The following is a 17,458-nucleotide window of genomic DNA, read 5'->3' as shown; positions in this document are numbered from 1 at the left end:
TTTTTTTTTTTTGTAGCAGAGCAGGGTGTGCTCCAGAATTTCAAGAAATGGAGGCACTGCAGGGCTGGAGTGAGCAGGCAGGAAGAAGAATATCATAGGATATACCAGAAGCACTGCACTTGCCTTCCTCAGTTGGGGCAGAGGTGCATTCTTCCAGGATGCCACCTTGGAAGCTTGGAAATGGTGTATCAAGTCTGGACAACAGTTCTTCCCACAATTACGCCTTCTTCCTTGGGAGTAACATAATCCAAAACTTACAGTATGTTACAGATTCCAGAAGTGAGAAAAATCTGAGAGCACTGGAAAGCTGAGTAAATCAGAAAGTACTGGATGGAGGAATGGTAGTGTAGATAAGAACACTTTCCTGATTTGAATACAGGATTTTTACAGAAGTTGTTTTGTGTTATTTAGTCACAATGTACTAAATGACAAAGACTAGGTAGACTAGAGCATTCCTCCCCTCTAAGAGCATCCTGGATGTAGTGCAGTCATAGTCCACCATTTCCTGTTTCCTTTATACTTCAGGTCAAATGAATGTGCTTCCTTAAGCATTTAAGAATAAAATAAATAAAAGGAACTCTCAGTGACCTCTTATATGATATTAGGAGCTATGCAGAAACTATTTTTTAAAATCCTTAAGGCACAGCATTTCTGAACTTAAGAGGAATGAGTTAAGACTAAGTAAAGTTGACCTCTTCTTTTCAGTTAAAGCTCACATTCAGCCCCTGAATAATATTTGAATAGTTTCTTGGCTAAGAGTTCACATCCAAGAGCTGAATATGTTATGCACTGAGCATGAAAGACCCAAACTTTGATTAATCTTTTTTGTTCAAACTTTTCACCACCATGAAGCGCTTTCCAAACACAAGCATTCTTGGAAAAAGCGTGTGCACACACAGTCAAAGAGCCAGAAGAGGAGCAATCTCCAAACATTGAAAACACCACCTTCCCAAGTTTCAACCTCCTCTCTGGAGTCCCAGATTTGTAATGCTAATCTGACTACCTTTTTCCACTCTAGAAAAGAAGTAAAAATACAAAAACAATGTAGTTATTCACTGTAGTGATACAAGACAACACATTTTTCCAGCACTTTCCTTTCTTAACTTTTTCTTGATGTATAATGCAAAACCAATATTTACTTGTTATTTATTGTGATGACAAATCTCTGCCAATTTAGAGCAGAATTCCCAGAGTTTTTTATTATAGAAGAATAATCTCACATCACTTTTCCATACCCGATTTTGTCCATGAGGCTGAAATAAGCGATTAGATCAATTAAAAACTCAAACCAACTAGTCTGGAATGCGGGGACCAAAAACTCCCCTCAGTTGTTGGAAGTGTTCACTTTTAATACAGTTGCTTCTATAACCTGGATTAATTTATTTTCTCTGAAATGTATGCATCTCATTGATGCTTCAATTCATGAAAAAAAATCCATAGGAGACTTCGATTTTGCATTTCTGACATAAAGAACGTCTGTTAAAGTTAGAATTGATCTACAGTTGATCATTACAGTTGCCTGGATTAGTGATAGTTTCAGTGTATTGATAGGTCAGAAAGCATTTTTAAAATCTGTTACGACAAAGCACTAGTTGTTCACTGTCTAAATGTTTGTCACGTGGCTAGACTCTGAGGCTGTAACTACTGATGGAAAATTTGTCTGTTAAAGTCCCGTTCTAACTGGATTGTTTGTTATTTCCTGATGATTTTCATTGTGTGTTTCTTAAAATGTCTCATCTACTCTGGTTCCTGAGGACTGTCTGATTAATTAATGCTTATTTATCTCTCTGAAAAATCGGCATGAATTTTCATCTATATACATAAACTGAATCACTCACAATCTACTTTCATCTAGAAATTATAGGGTAAATCTGTGCTAGACTTTCAAAATAAGTAAATTTGTATCTGGACTCTGCTAAATAACACACAACAACTTCTGTTAAAAAAAATGCATGCTGTTAAATCCTTCAGTTTGGTAGATGCTAAATAACACACAACAACTTCTGTAAAAAAAAAAAAATGCATGCTTTTAAATCCTTCAGTTTGGTAGACTATTAGGCACAGCTCTTCATATTCGCTTTTTTTCCTCATTTAAAGCAATTCATTTTATGCAGCTGTTGGGAAAAGAAAATTAATATTCTACAGATTATTCTAATAAGTAAGTTTAAGCTGTGTTTAATCCTTTCAAGATATAAAGTGTGAGGAGGCCAGGTGCAGTGGCTCACACCTGTAATCCCAACACTTGGAAGGTCAAGGCAGGTGTAAGGCAGGTGGATCACTTGAGGTCAGGAGTTCAAAACCAGCCTGGCCAACAGGGTGAAACCCAGTCTCTACAAAAAATACAAAATTTAGCCAGGCACGGTGGTGGGCGCCTGTAGTTCCAGCTACTCAGGAGACTGAGGCAGGATAATCGCTTGAACTTGGGAGGCAGAGGTTGCAGTGAGCTGAGATCACACCACTGCACTCCAGCCTGGGTGACAGAGCAAGAGTCTGTCTTAAAAAATAAATATATATATATACACACACACACACACACACACACATATATATATACACACAAAGTGTGTCCTGTCACTTCTTTTTATTTTTTAAATATACAAATTTATAGAAATACAGCAATAAACTTATGACCTTAGCAAAATAACTCCAGCACTTCCTCTTCCAAAGGATGCTTCTAGTTACCACATATTTTACTTCTCATAAGATTTTATATGGCTAAAAATCATAATATTGCTTTTTAAAATGGAAAGTAAGCCATGATTTTCCAGCTATATATTTCATAGTTTTATTTTATTCCTCAAATATAATTTTTTATTACAAAGAATTTATCTGTTCTTTGGAAACTTAAAATGTAAATGCTAAAGTTTCTTCTGACACAAACCACAACTGTTATATGGATGGTTCTCCTGAAATGGTAGACATTAGATTAGGGCAGGGGAAAATACTCTCACTAAAATATGATCAGTTGTTCCCCATGTTTACAAATAAAGTATAGGAGCCATACAAAAAGATGACTATAATAATGGTCATTACTAAGGGACCCAACTTGTGCCAACCGATTTGCAATGCCATCTTTAAAATATATTACGTTTTTATATCTATATAATCTTATCTCCAGACGTTCCATCAGCTCTAATGGTCTGTCCATGTACCAATACCATGCTATTTTATGAACTGTAGCTTGAAAATGAGTTTTTGTTTTTGCTGGAAAATTTTTTGTTTCTACTTGTTTTTGGTTTCAAAATTTGACTATTTTTCCTTATGGGTTTTTGTTTTTTTGTTTGTTTGTTTCGAGGTGGAGTCTCACTTTGTCGCCCAGGCTGGAATGCAGTGGCATGATCTTGGCTCACTGCAACCTCTGCCTCCTGGGTTCAAGTGATTCTCCTACCTCAGCCTTCCTAGTAGCTGGGATTATAGGCGCACACCACAATGCCCAGGAAATTTTTTTTTTTTTTTTGGAGAGACGGCATTTCGCCATGTTGGCCAGGCTGATCTCGAACTCCTGACTTCAAGTGATCCACCCATCCCGGCTTCCCAAAGTACTGGGATTACAGGCATGAGCCACCATGCCTACCCAGCTGCTTATGTATTTTTCATATGAACTTTAGAATCCCTTAATTTAGTTCCCATACTTTAAAAAAAGGTATTTTTAGAATTACATTAAAAATTTGATATTAGGATTACATTAAATTTGTGAATTAATATTGGGAGACTTGAGGGTTTTTGTTTTGTTTTGTTTTTTTGTTTTTTTTGAGACAAGGTCTCAATCTGTCACCCAAGCTGGAGTGCAGTGGTGTAATCTTGGTTCACTGCAACCTCTGCCTCCCAGGCTCAGGTGATCCTCCCATTTCAGCCTCCCAAGCAGCTGGCACTACAGGTGTGTGCCACAACACCTGGCTACTTTTTTTTTTTTTTTTTAAGATGAGGTTTCACTATGTTGCCCAGGCTGGTCTTGAACTCCTGGGATCAAGTGATCTGCCTGCCTCAGACTCCCAAAGTGCTGGAATTACAGGAGTGAGCCACTGTGCCAGGTCTTTGACATCTTTATGATGTTGAGTCCTCCAGTCCTAGAATATGATCCTTTCCATTGGTCTCAGTCTTTTTCATGTCTCTATGTAGCATTTAAGATTCTTCTTTATGTAGGTCTTTCACATTCTTAGCTTTATGCCTAGATGTTTTATATTTAATATAGTTTATATGTAACATAGTTTATATTATTTTGTCGTTTGGAAATATGAAAACTATTGATTTTTTGCTTATTGATTCCATGTAATTTTGTACTTTGCTACTTCCCTTTTTTGAAGTCTCTAACTGCAGTAGGTTTTCAGTTTTCCTGAGTCTACATGTAATTAAATACAAAAACAACTACCCTCAAACAATAGAAGAGTTTACTTTTGCTACGCATTGCATTGTTCTCAAAATGTCTTAGTTTGATAAACTGTAAATCATGAGTTAGTGAAATTTGTATTGTTTTCCTGCAAGAGTTTAATACACAGATAAGTAAAAGAAATTATCCCTTTAGGTATTACATGCTATGCCTTATGAATGGGGCTATATATTCATTATCTCATGAACATAAAATGCTATGAGATAGGTACTTAGTTATCCCCATTCTATTTAAGAGGAAACCAAAAATCAGAGAGGTTAAATAACCTATCCAAAGTCATAGACCATAAGTGATAGACTTAGTAACTGAATTCAGAGTTATCTGTCTCTAAATGAAATGCAGGAGACTAAGAAAATAACTGTCTCTAGGTGACAGATTTCATGAGGGTCTCACACTGTGTAGCTAGAGTAACCTAGAGAAGAAATTGACTGCAGTTGAAGAGGTAAAACTTAGTTCAGATGATCCTCTGAAGGTCACAAGATATTTGGAAGCACATCCTATCTAATCTGAAATGTCTCAATACTGCATTATTTCTCCTCAGCACACATACAGATTATTTTACCCATGAAGTGGTACTAATTGCAGGCCTCATACTCATGTGTGCGAGAAATACAACGATCTTCATTTTTCTATATCTTTTATAATTTCTATTTGGGGTCCCATTCCACAGGTGACAGAAACTTCATCTTAGTTAATTCTGGGTATGCTCACCCAAGCCTAGTTTCCTTTAGTAAATTCAGACTTCAGTCAGGTCAGGATCTCCTGAGTTCATTCTAGGGCTTCAAGTCCTCATTTCTGGAGTGTGACTAACTTCTGGAACCATCAGGAAGGTGGCTGAGAGGTCATCTGCTCATCATTTTTCCACATAGGCATCCTCTGAGATGCACACTGTGGTCTCTGATCTCAGTTGCCAATCTGTCCAAGTTGCTGATCCAAGTCAGTCGCAGTTCCATGCTCTTGACAAGCCCTGCCTCAGCTACTTCCATGGCCTTTCAAAGGCATAGGGAAAAATCTAGATATTCTTTTAGAGTGGCAGGAAACTGAGGCTGTATCAAGATTTCTCCAACTAAACATATTGGACACCATTTTTACTCTTTTTCTCCTGAATTCATGGAGGGACCAAAGACTAATTTGTGCCTCTCAAAATTCATATGCCGAACCCCTAATCCCCAATGTGCCCTAATTTAGAGATAGGAGTTTAAGGAGGTGATTCAGGTCAAATGAGGTCATAAGGTTGGAGTTCTAATCTGATAGGATTGGTGGCCTTATAAGAGTTGGAAGAGAGTGAGCTATCTCTACATACATGTGAACTGGAAAAAGCCCACGTGAGCACAAAGGGAGAAGGCAGCCATCTACAAGCCAACAGAAGAGGTCTCACCAGAACCCAACAATTCTGGCATCCCGTACTTTCAGCCTCTGGAACTGTGAGAAAATACATTTCCATTGCTTAAGCTACAGAGTCTATAGTATTTTGTTATGGCAGACCAAGCAAACTAAGATTCTCTTGGATTCCACCTGGTAATCCCCTCAGTCTAGAATTCTCCACACTAACCCTCTTTGGGTTTTATATTACTGTCCATCTTTGTCCCCCACCCACTCTCCACAAAAAAGCGCCAAACAGAGCCTCTTATTTTGGACTACCCCTTCCTACAGCATAAACTTCTCTTGCTTCCTTGTTTCTATCCTCTCAGAGAATATCTTATCTAAATGGGAAAGAAGAGGGGTGATAAAAATTGGATCCACTTGATTACATATTCTGTCTAATGCTATACCTGGATCCTTGCTTCTGATCCTATACACCAGATATTGATTTCTGTTCTCCCCTTTAGTTGCGACAAATTTCTCTTGAGGCAGTGGTTGCTCCTGGGAGACTACTCAAATGGGGACAGGCCACAAGGAAATAGAAAATACTAGGGTAAAACATCCAATTACTATCATGCTATAGTACATTTTTTATAATTGAGCATAAGCAAATGATAATGTGAAAGCTGTAACAATTTCATTATTGTAACCCTTGGTCTCTGAGGTTGTAAGAGCAGAGCCACCCAGGTTACTTAAGATGATGGGAGTTCTTAGAAAGAATATCCTAAAAAGTGAATAAATACAGAAAACTGTCTCCACAGTCAAACAGGCCCAAAGAGAACTGTAATATTGTTCATCATTGTTTAACATACTGCAGTTCCAATAACCCAACAGCAATGCTTATGGCCCAATGCTTGTCATCCCTTCAGAAATAGGCATCCATTGTAACCCCAGATATGATGTGGCTTTCTTCACTCTGAGAATTTCTGTGTTCTGGAGTGGTTTTCTGATTGTTTGTTGTTTGGTTTTTGGTGGTTTTCTAGGCTACTGTTGTCCTTTCTTCTTTCTGTTTTGTATGCCTCATGAGGGTCTCAATGGATTCACTGACCACCATCAAACAGCACATGCCCTGCCACCTCATCCACCTTAGTCTCTCTAATGCCTAGGCCATCAAAGGTTGTAAACCAGCCACTTTAAAGACAAAGTGGCCAGGAGACGGCTTTGTTCACCACATATTATTTTATCAATTTGAGTCAACATTGAAAAACTGGAATATCTTACTAAAATCAGAGTTCTATCATTTTCTGAAACTTCAGAATTGACAACACTGGGTCTACAAACTAAAATGGGGTCAATTAGTCTGAGTCTCTAGTAATCAGAGAGTGGTCTCTTCAGTCTAGCAGTTTCAACCACTCATGCCATGTGTGCTGAAGAGTGGGGTCAGCTGGCTGTGGAGGCACTTGCATTGGAGACCTCTGTGACCTTTGTCCAGGACAGTTGTCAACTTCTCTAACTGGTTGTGACCAGAATTTACAGGGCCACATGACAAAAAGAATGACAGCAATGTGAAAGGAGCTGCCTCCATTTCTCTCAGTAGAGGCCTTTTCAGCAAATCAGGAACTTAAGAGTTTCAGGGACTATCTGGTGATATCCTGAAAACTTTTTGAAAAAGATCAACTCTCTGGACGTTGCAGTGAGCTTTGATCACACCACTGCAATGCAGCCTGAGCAAAAGAGGAAGACACCAACTCTAAAACAGAAAAAAATTTAAAAATGTATTTAAAAAGATAAACTCTTTCAATGACTGGTTCAGATCTAGAGAAAGTCTGCTAACACGAACATCTACCCTTACTGGGTTCCCACTATTTCTCATATTTAAATGCCAAATACTGTCCTCCACTGCTGCTTTTCTTAGGACTTTTCTAAAATAAGGGATATCAAACACGAGGACTAAGGCATTGTTACATAGCTTGTTGAAATCATTTACAGTAAAGTGCATTTCTTGCCCATTTTCACTCAAGCCCTCCCTTTCAACACTTTTTTTCTTGTAGTCAGTTTTCTTTGATTATTATCTCATCCTTTTGTACAATTGACATAGGAGTTACAAAGAAATTACTTAGGCAGATAATGAGAGTACGGAAGTCCTTGGTAAGGTTTTCTTTTTAATGAAAAACAGCCCCCAGCTTTTTTTTTTCTAACAAAGAGCAGCCCATAAAATCGAGCTGCAGACATAAACAAGCAAGCTGGAAGCTCACACAGGTGAATGTCCCCAATTGTGCCCATAGGAATATACTACCTGTGACTAGGCCTGTTCAAAATGGCAGTGTCATCTTTTTGCCAGCCTCATGTACAGTAAGGAGCAGACAAGCTGGTGCTGGCCAAGTGGAAAAACATTTGCATAATAATATTAGGGTGTGTAAACGTCACACCTGGTCAAACCAATCTGTGAGCCCTATGTAAATCAGACACTGCCTCCTGAAGCCTGCCTATAAAATCTGCTGTGGTCAGCCATCTTTTCCTTTTTGGGCACCTCTCTCTCACAAGAGAGAGACAGCTGCTCTCCTCTCTCCTTTCTTCTGCCTATTAAACTTTCCACTCCTTAACCCACTCACATGTGTCCATGTCCTTAAACCACTTGGTGCAAGATGAGGAACCCTGGATATTTACACCAGACAGCAATGCCACTCCACAATGTCATTAGGGTTCTTTCTGGTCCAAGTTCTATTGCTATGGTCGTGGTGGTGGTGGTGGGCATAAAAGCCTAAATATATTGAATCTAATTAACTAAAATTCTCAGTTAAACCAAGTTAAGCCCTAAAATCTAGAAAAAATCCTCACCATTTTTATCTGTAGTAAAACGTGATCAGAACTGACATTTAGATTTAAATATAATCTAATAGGCTCTGAGTTTATAAGGTACAGAGTCATCCAGGTAGTAGCACTATAAGATCCTGAATCATCAAATATGACGTAATTGGATTTTGTGGTATATTTTAAATTTTTTGAAAGAAAGTAAAATGTATTTGAGAAATATCTTCTATAGCAGTAAAAGTAAATTAATTCATGGCATAACCTTGATTAATTAGAAATTTCTGTGAGTCAGATAACCCATTTTCGTAGGCATCCTTGTTAACATTATAATACTAAGACTTTAAAGAGTCTTTAATCAGAGGCTGTTAGCTCATTAACTTTGAGAATGAGAGTGCTATGAAGCTTGGGAAAAAGCTCACATCCATCCAAGACCCAGCATCTTTGTATAGGTGGAATCTGGTGAAATGAACCTCAAAAGCATTTTTAATGGGCTCCTTCATATTTAATCCAGGGGAGTGCCTGGTAGATCAGCAACATGCTACTAGTTCCACAGCACTGATAGTAGGTATGTTACTATCCTGGGTCTTTTAAAAGAAGTGACTCTTCTAACCCCAAACTTTCCAACCCTAGGAAGCTACCTTTTTAAGTTACTTTCCCGGTCCCTTCAAGTAAGATGTATCTTCACTTTCTTTATACCACCTGGCACCCACCTTATCACCAAAAACACATACTCTAGCTATGCCCTGGGGTAACACCTCGTCACCTCAGCCTCCTTTACTTTAATTACATTTTTCCAGTAGAAAGTGGGATTTGCATATTTTAAGGGTAAGACGAAATGGAAGGTGGAGTTTGATTCTGCATTATTTCAGAAACTATAGAACATACTCCAGCTGGGTCACTGGGCCTCTGAATTCTAATTCCTCTTCTTTCTTGAAAACTGTCTATTCCCAACAATTTCCTTCATCGGTGGGATACTGATATTAGGCGGTATGTCTTATGACCAAGAGAAGGTCTGTGAATTTGAATCCTAAACAGGCAACAGAATAGTTATGCAGTTCAAGTCACTGGTCAACTTTCCAAGTCACATTTCTACCTCTGTGCATTGAACAAATAAGGCTTTCACTTTTATCAGAAGGTAAGAAGTTAGGAGTGGGAAAAGTTATTTTTTTCTTACTGAAAAAAACTCAATTCAAACCCTGATTCTGCCAATTAATTATTGGCAAGTGTCCTTGGGGGAAGGAATTTAACTTCTCTGCTTCCTCATCTGCTAAAAGGGGCTAATAATTACACATCTTATAGTTTTGTAAGGATTAAACAAGTTGGTACATGTGTCTAGCTTATCTGGGGGTCAATAAAAGTTAACTTTGCTTTTGAACGGCTTCTAGCAGAGTGCTAATCACAAAGAAGGCGGCTCAGTTGTTTTCTGCTGTTATGTTACACATATGGATTACTTTCTGCTTGTTAAGACTTGAGCATTTGCAAAGCATAAGCAACCCTTTTCTACAGAGTGCTTTATTTAGATTCTCTGAGCTACCAGTGAGAAAAGTCCATTTTGTTAACATGCTTTTAAGATATGGCCACTAAACCTAAGAAACTTAAGAATAATGTTCCGGGGAACCAGACATGAATCTTTTTCTATAAAATGGATCAAGAATATTTCCAAAGATCCCAGTCCACTAGAGCAAGTTTTCAAAAACAGTTGATTTTGACTGGTCATTCCCCTACATAGGAAAGTATAAGAGTGCAGACTGTCCCATCATCCACCAGATACATGACCAACCCCCTGTTCACATTGACTTAAAGGAAGAATACCAAAATGGGGCTTGAAAGCTTCCCTTCCATTCAAGCCCCTGCTCTTACAGTCTTTCCTTCACAGGTTAAGGGATTTCTTTTGAGATGCTGATTTGTACTTTAAAAAACTTAACTTACACTTGGAAGGCTTGCTGCAATATTATATGATGATGTAATTATTTATGTAGTCCCAGCTGAGCCTATAAAATCCAAAAGTTTTAAAATCTGTATCTACAGTGATAGATCTAGACAGCACTCCTCCATATCATTTATACACACACACACACACACACACACACATATATTTCCCTCAAATATTTCTTTAAGTCCCAGACCACTTTTTAATGTAACTGTGTTCTCTCTATTTTGACATTCTTGGAGCAGTCCTAGTGAAGCTTAAGATTAAAATCACAAGTCTTACAGTTCAGGCAGAGAATAAAGTACAGACTCTGAAGGTGATCTCATGTGCTCAGAATTATGCCTTTAAAAGTCAAGTTGACTTGAAATATGGACCAAACCAAATATAGCATTTAGACAAGGGGGCTTTCTTTACGCAGCCTGAATTAATACAATAAAAAATATTTTGTCTTTATTATTAACAGTGCTAATTAAGCCAAAACATTTTAAAATGGTGTTTTCTCTTTTTAATTTGGGACTCTAATTTTAATTTGTGAAAACAAATATGCAGTAAATGATGGCAACAAATTATGATCACAGTTTGTTGACTTAGAATAAAGGAAGCCCAGAACAATATATTGCCCATTTTAGGTACTTAATTTGTGCAATTTTTATATAAGATGAATTAAACAATTTCTGAAAAGTGAAAAATAATTTAGATAGTTTTCACACGTATAGGGTCTAGGTCAGTGGCAAAACAAGGGAGTTAATTTGGAGGAGGGCTTTATTAAGCACCCCCATAAACCTCATTAACCTTCCATGATAACTACCCCAAATAGAATGTAAGCTACGTAAAACACTGTGTGTGCTATTCAGACTCAACTTCAAAACAAGTCCCAGGCTGCTCCTTCCAAGAGACCACTGTGCCAAAGCTTCTACCTTGACATTCTAGAGACACCCTGGTCCTAATAGCTCTGTGCTTATATCTTCATGATAACAGTCATTCTGCCTTTTAAAATTTTGTGTCACAGTTTGGATATAAGAGGGTGGTGGTGGGGAACCTACACACAAAAATGAAACTTTTTGGACAAAGCATCCGCTTGCCCACAAGTGCTAGAGTGGTGGCCTGCACTGTGTGATCTTGGTTGAGTTACATAATTGTTCTAGGCCTCAGTGCCTCAATGAGGGATTTGAAAGGGCTGATCTCAAAATCTTTTGCAATATTCAGGGCCTCAGACTCCTGGCTTCATCGAACATCTGAATCTGGATGGCTTATCAACAGCTACTACTGATCTTGTGAGCCTGGGTTCCTTTTTGTTATCTTTAACCATTTTTCTGGAAGAGGTGAGAAACCCTTATAGAGCAGGACAAATGTGGAGAATGGAGCTGAAAAGGTTCTCGTGCCCGGAGAGTCCCTGCTCTGCCCCGTCCCCCAACCTCACCCCTCCACCACCAAATCAATAAGCCGCCTGGGATGGAGGCAGCCTGCAGAGTCTCACCACCGGCGGGAGAAGCTGAGTGAGTGATTATTAGGAGAAAACCACTCAGGCTTATCTCAAACTTCACTTTCTTCCCTTACTCATGTTCACTGTAGAAACAAAGGGAAGTGTTTCCGAAGCAAAGTTCTTGGCTCTGCTTTTTGCTCACAGGGACTTTTCGGGAAAAGGGGAAGGGAGTGCAAAACAAAAAGCAAATAAAGGACTTGGAACAGTCTACAGGACACGAGGACTCCCACTTGTTCTCAGAAATGCCGTTTCCTTATTAGCTGCAGTCCAGCTTCCCCTGCAGGTGCTGTGGCCGTGTTGCGCCTCGGCGGGGGCCTCCTGGAGAGGCCCAGGGATGCTGCCACCCGGCCCAGCGAGGTCCGTGGTCCATGGTACGCGCTGGGGAGGGGCTCCCCGGCAACTTGGACCGTTGGAAAGAAAGTCTCGGGGTCAGCCTCCTGCCAGCTCTCATAAGTAGATCTAATTATGACCGCTTACTTCAAAAAGAGGATTTAACCCAAAGCAGATTGAGCGGGGCAGTTTCCAAAGGGTAGCAGGAATCCCAGGCTTGACCTTTGAAAAATCCCAAAGACTTTGCTGCCCCGGGGAACTTGGCAAGCAAGTCACGGTGGACGCCTCAGAACGCAGAGAAATTCAGAGATGCCAACTTAAGTTATCAATCAGGTCCTACTAGGGATGTTTAATTTAGAATAAAGTGTCTGTCCGAGAGTGCCCACGGCGTGTGCACTGGTGGTCAGTCAGAGTGCTGAGCTAAGATAAAACGTTGACAGAAGAAAAAAAAAAAAAAAAAAAAAAAAAAAAATTTAAGCACTCAGGTGTAACTGATTCCATGAAAAAGTATTTTAAAACATAAAGTGGTGTGAAAATTAAGTGAGAGTCAAAGGTCTCTTAGTGAATTCTTATCTAAAACGTGAAAGTTTGGTGACATACCCCAGTGGTGCTGATAAAAGTGTCAAAAGCATGTCAGGGTAATTTTTTAAAAGTTTTTTTTTTTAACTTTTAAAACTTTCTACATAGCACTTTGCTCAGGAGAGGCTATTGTAATTGTTTTAATAAAATTAAACAATTTCTACAAGAGGATGGGGATTAAAATTGTTAATCTAGAGTTAACCAACATGAAGGTATTAAATAAACACATCCTGCATAGGCTTAGTGGATACTGAATATAAAATTACTCTGTGAACGATCATGCTCTCTGGCATGTATTATTTCAATTACTCTCACAGAACACAAAAATTAGGAAAACAAAAAACAAGTATGGTCACTCCATCTACACACTTTTATCAAACCAATGACTCGGTAACTGACCTTATACTACCTCAGGCATTTAGCTTAGGTGGGAAGCTGAAGAAAAGACAGATATCTGGTTCTAAATCAAGTAATTTATGAGGTAATGAAAAATAATTTGCACAGGTGCTCTTAGAATTATTTGATTTTCGATATTCTAAAAAGTCTATATCAAGTTGCTACTTTTTTATCTGACCACATTCCAACACAGAACACCTAACCAGATGACGGTCGTAGATAGAGACTTGAGCCACATGACGACACTTCTGTCAACAAGGGACTGCATATATGACGGTGGTGTGCCTGAGGCAGCACCAGAGAGCATGATAGTTCACAGAGCACTTTTTTTTTTTTTTTTTTTTTTTTTTTTTGGGACAGAGTTTCGCTCTTGTTGCCCAGGCTGGAGTGCAATGACACGATCTCGGCTCACTGCAACCTCTGCCTCCCGGGTTCAAGCAATTCTGCATCAGGCTGAGTAGCTGGGATTACAGGTGTGCACCACCACACCCGGCTAATTTTTGTATTTTTAGTAGAGACAGGTTTCACCATGTTGGCCAGGCTGGTCTCGAACTCCTGACCCCAGGTGATCTGTCCGCCTCGGCCTCCCAAAGTGCTGGGATTACAGGTGCGAACCACCACGCGCAGCCACCACAGAGTACTTTTATATTCATTACCATTAATATTAATTATACACTTAATATTTTATTTCAATTGCATAGGGCTCTAAATAATTTGTTGATATGGGTCTAGAGACTTACTACCTTAAAGGGAGAACGGTGAGTCTGGTATTCACGGCCATTTCCCCCCTTGTATCCCATAAGATTATAATACCACATTTTTACCTTACCTTTGATATGTTTAGATACACAAATACTTACGATTGTGTTATAGTTGCCTGCAGAATGCAGTAGAGTAACATGCTGTACAGGTTTGTAGCCTAAGAGTAACAGGCTGTGCCATATAGCCTAGGTGTGCAGTTGGCTATACATCCAAGTTTGTGAAAGCGTACTCTATAATGTTCACACAATGATGAAATCACCTAATGATGGATTTCTCAGAATGCATCCCCTTCATTAACACATGACTGTATATGTAATTTATGCTCTCCTTAGAACCATGTTTGCAATATCTATAGCTTGAGTTTGGAAAGTTCTCAGAGATTGAGGAGGTGGGATTTATTTTCACTGGTTATTCCAAGATGTCAAATCAGTTAGTCTATGTGTTCAAACATGAAGCTAGTTAACCTGAGCTTAACAGGAACTTAAGACAAACATAAGTCTGGGATACAGTACACAACAATTTAGCCATTGTTCACTTTTCCATTTCTCCTTCTGCAAGGGATGTACCAAATCCAATAATAAATAAACATTACCAATAATTTTTTTTAAAAAATGTTTAACCCAAACCGGTTCTATTTTATGCTTTTATTTACTGTCTAATTGTGATTGCTTCTTCTCATATATACACTAATCTGGGAAAACTAGATCTCTTTTTTGTAACTAAATAGATAATACAGTTGGGGTAGGTAAAGCTGTTCCCTAGTGGTTCTCAATTTGCAAGCTCTAAACACAAAAGCAGACATGCTTGGTAACTCAAAGCATGGGGATTCAATATCATTGGTTTCAAAGTCTGTGGAATTCACAGACACGAGCATTCAGCCTAGGGAAGAGAAGGGAGATAATAATTTAAAAGATACTGGGAAAAGAAAACAGATGGTATAGAAGAGTGAATTACAACATTTTAAAATTTGGGGTCTCTGCTTCAATTGTGGCAATCCTTGGTCTTAGAAGACTAAATAAATACCTACGAGAATAAACATCAAGGCTAAATGTGTCAGTTTTTAGTTGCTTTGGTTTATTTTTTCACCCCAAGTTTCAAAAGTTATGCAGCCCTTAGAAAGTTCAGCAGGTAGTTCTAGTCATTAAGTGATTTATACACAGCCAAATAGTAACATTTTCTACACTGGTATTAAAAATGAATAGGATTCATTTATAATTGTTAAGTTTAATAATTTGACTTTCCTGAAAAGCTGATTCCCGCCCCAAAAAGAATAACTAGATTAGTTCAAATAGAAAGCAATTTGTAGAAAGACTTTTCAAATGTAGGTGCTTCATTGATCAAGTTTAAATATAAAGTCCTTAAGTTTCTTTCCAGCTTTATGGTTTCATGGCTTTTAACATCCTTGTGGGAATGTGATACCCTACCTACATGCAACCCCCAAAACATTCATGTAACAATCTCAGGTAAAATTCAGTATCATTCCCCCTTTTTTTTTTTTTTTGAGACGGAGTCTCCCGTTGTCTCCCAGGCTGGAGTGCAGTGGCCGGATCTCAGCTCACTGCAAGCTCCACCTCCCGGGTTCACGCCATTCTCCTGCCTCAGCCTCCCCAGTAGCTGGGACTACAGGCGCCGCCACCTCGCCCGGCTAGTTTTTTGTATTTTTTAGTAGAGACGGGATTTCACTGTGTTAGCCAGGATGGTCTCGATCTCCTGACCTCGTGATCCGCCCGTCTCAGCCTCCCAAAGTGCTGGGATTACAGGCTTGAGCCACCGCGCCCGGCCTCAGTATCATTCTCTATGGTTACCACCCATTCAGAAATTGGCATTCGACGCTGGGCACCTGTCCACAGTACCCCTGGCTGAAAGACTGATCCCTGAAGGGAGGGGCAGACATGAAAGGGCTATGGGCATCCAAATGTGACCAGTGGTGTGTGTACGCATTACCTCTCCCGCTCCTGCTCCAGCAGGTTGGTGAAGTCGTCGCTCTTGTTCATGTAGTCAGTGTGTTTATGCTTCTCGTTCTCTAACTCGTACACGGTGCGCCTGTGACACTTTTCGGCCAGCAACAGCTGCTCTAGCATGCGCCGGTAGGTTTCTTTCTGTTTTTCCTCAAGTCTGTCCAGCTGAATAAGCAAACATGGGAAAGAGCTTAATATTTTATTGCATTTGCATAGGACTGTAAACAATTTGTTGACATGGGTCTAGTGACTTATTACCTGAAAGTGAGAACAGTGAGTCTGGTATTCACTACTATTTCCCCCATTGTATCAGTTTCTTTATGCCAATTGGCTGCATAAACCAACCATAATAATGTTGCAGTAACTTCTGGCTTTCTGGTTTTTTTGTAAACATATATATGGTTCCTAAACTTTTTTCCTTTTTAAGAGTGGTGGGATATACCACAATTTTATCCATTCTACTGTTGATGACCATTTGGGTACTTTCCAACTTAGGTCTATTACAAATAATGCTGTTCTGAATACTCTTAATACATGTCCTTTAGTGAACATAGAGCACAGGTGTCAGGTGTATACCTATGAGTGAAATATGGGTCATAGGATATGTGTATATGTAGCTTTATTAGATATACCTATGAGTGAAATATAGGTCATAGGATATGACCAAATACGGGTCATAGGATATGCCAAGCAATTTTCCAAAGAAGCTGTACCCATTTATGCTCCTACAACCAGTGTTTAGGAGTTTTGATTGTTCTACATCCTTGTCAACACGTAGTATTTTTTAAAACTTTTAGCTGGACGTGGTGGCTCATGCCTGTAATCCCAGCACTCTGGGAGGCCGAGGCAGGCAGATCACGAGGTCAGGAGTTCGAGACCAGCCTGACCAACATGGTGAAACTCCGTCTCTACTAAAAATACAAAAATTAGTTTGAGGTGGTGGCACGTGCCTGTAATCCCAGCTACTCAGGGGGCTGAGGCAGGAGAATCGCTTGATCCCTAAAGGCAGAAGTTGCAGTGAGCCAGGATCTCACCACTGCACTCCAGCCTGGGCAACAGATGGAGACTCTATCTCAAAAAACAACAACAACAAAAACCTTTTAACCATTTTGGTGGGTGTGTAGTGTTCGCTCATTGTGATTTTAATGCTCACTTACCTGATAAAGTTCAAACACTTTTTCATTTGTTTATTGGTCATTTGGGCTCCTAAACTTGCAGGAGAACAACTCTTTCACGGTTTTATGAGATAGCACAAAGCTCTATACTCAGAGAGAGGATAACACCCTTCCTAAGAGAAAAACTAAGATCTCAGCATGTACATGCACCAGGCTTCTCCCCTGGAAAAAACAGATTTCATCACAATCTGTTTTTAAAGCTTGCAGCTATCTGCATTTCTAGGAAAAGTATATGTAGGATCCAAAGTCCTCTGTTTTTCAAGAGGTGCTAAATATAGGGAGGATTTCAGAACTTGTAGACAGTACATATCTCTAAAAGAGTTCTTACCAAATATTATTACAGGG

The 17,458-nt window shown here is 39.2% G+C and overlaps 1 protein-coding gene across 4 annotated transcripts in view; it reads right to left on the bottom strand.

The window, feature by feature from the left end:
• FILIP1 (filamin A interacting protein 1) overlaps positions 1–17,458 on the bottom strand; it is a 311,881-nt gene that overhangs the window by 47,543 nt on the left and 246,880 nt on the right. For all 4 annotated transcript variants that reach the window (XM_008006401.3, XM_008006395.3, XM_008006402.3 and 1 more), the window contains one exon: positions 15,925–16,103. In XM_008006401.3, coding sequence (XP_008004592.3) covers positions 15,925–16,103 — 179 coding nt within the window. The remainder of the gene's footprint in view (positions 1–15,924; positions 16,104–17,458) is intronic.

This window comes from Chlorocebus sabaeus, chromosome 13, assembly GCF_047675955.1.
Source record: "Chlorocebus sabaeus isolate Y175 chromosome 13, mChlSab1.0.hap1, whole genome shotgun sequence".
NCBI classification, from domain to species: Eukaryota; Metazoa; Chordata; class Mammalia; order Primates; family Cercopithecidae; genus Chlorocebus; species Chlorocebus sabaeus.
Note: the sequence above shows the minus strand (reverse complement) of the source record. Positions and strands in the feature narration are given on the sequence as shown.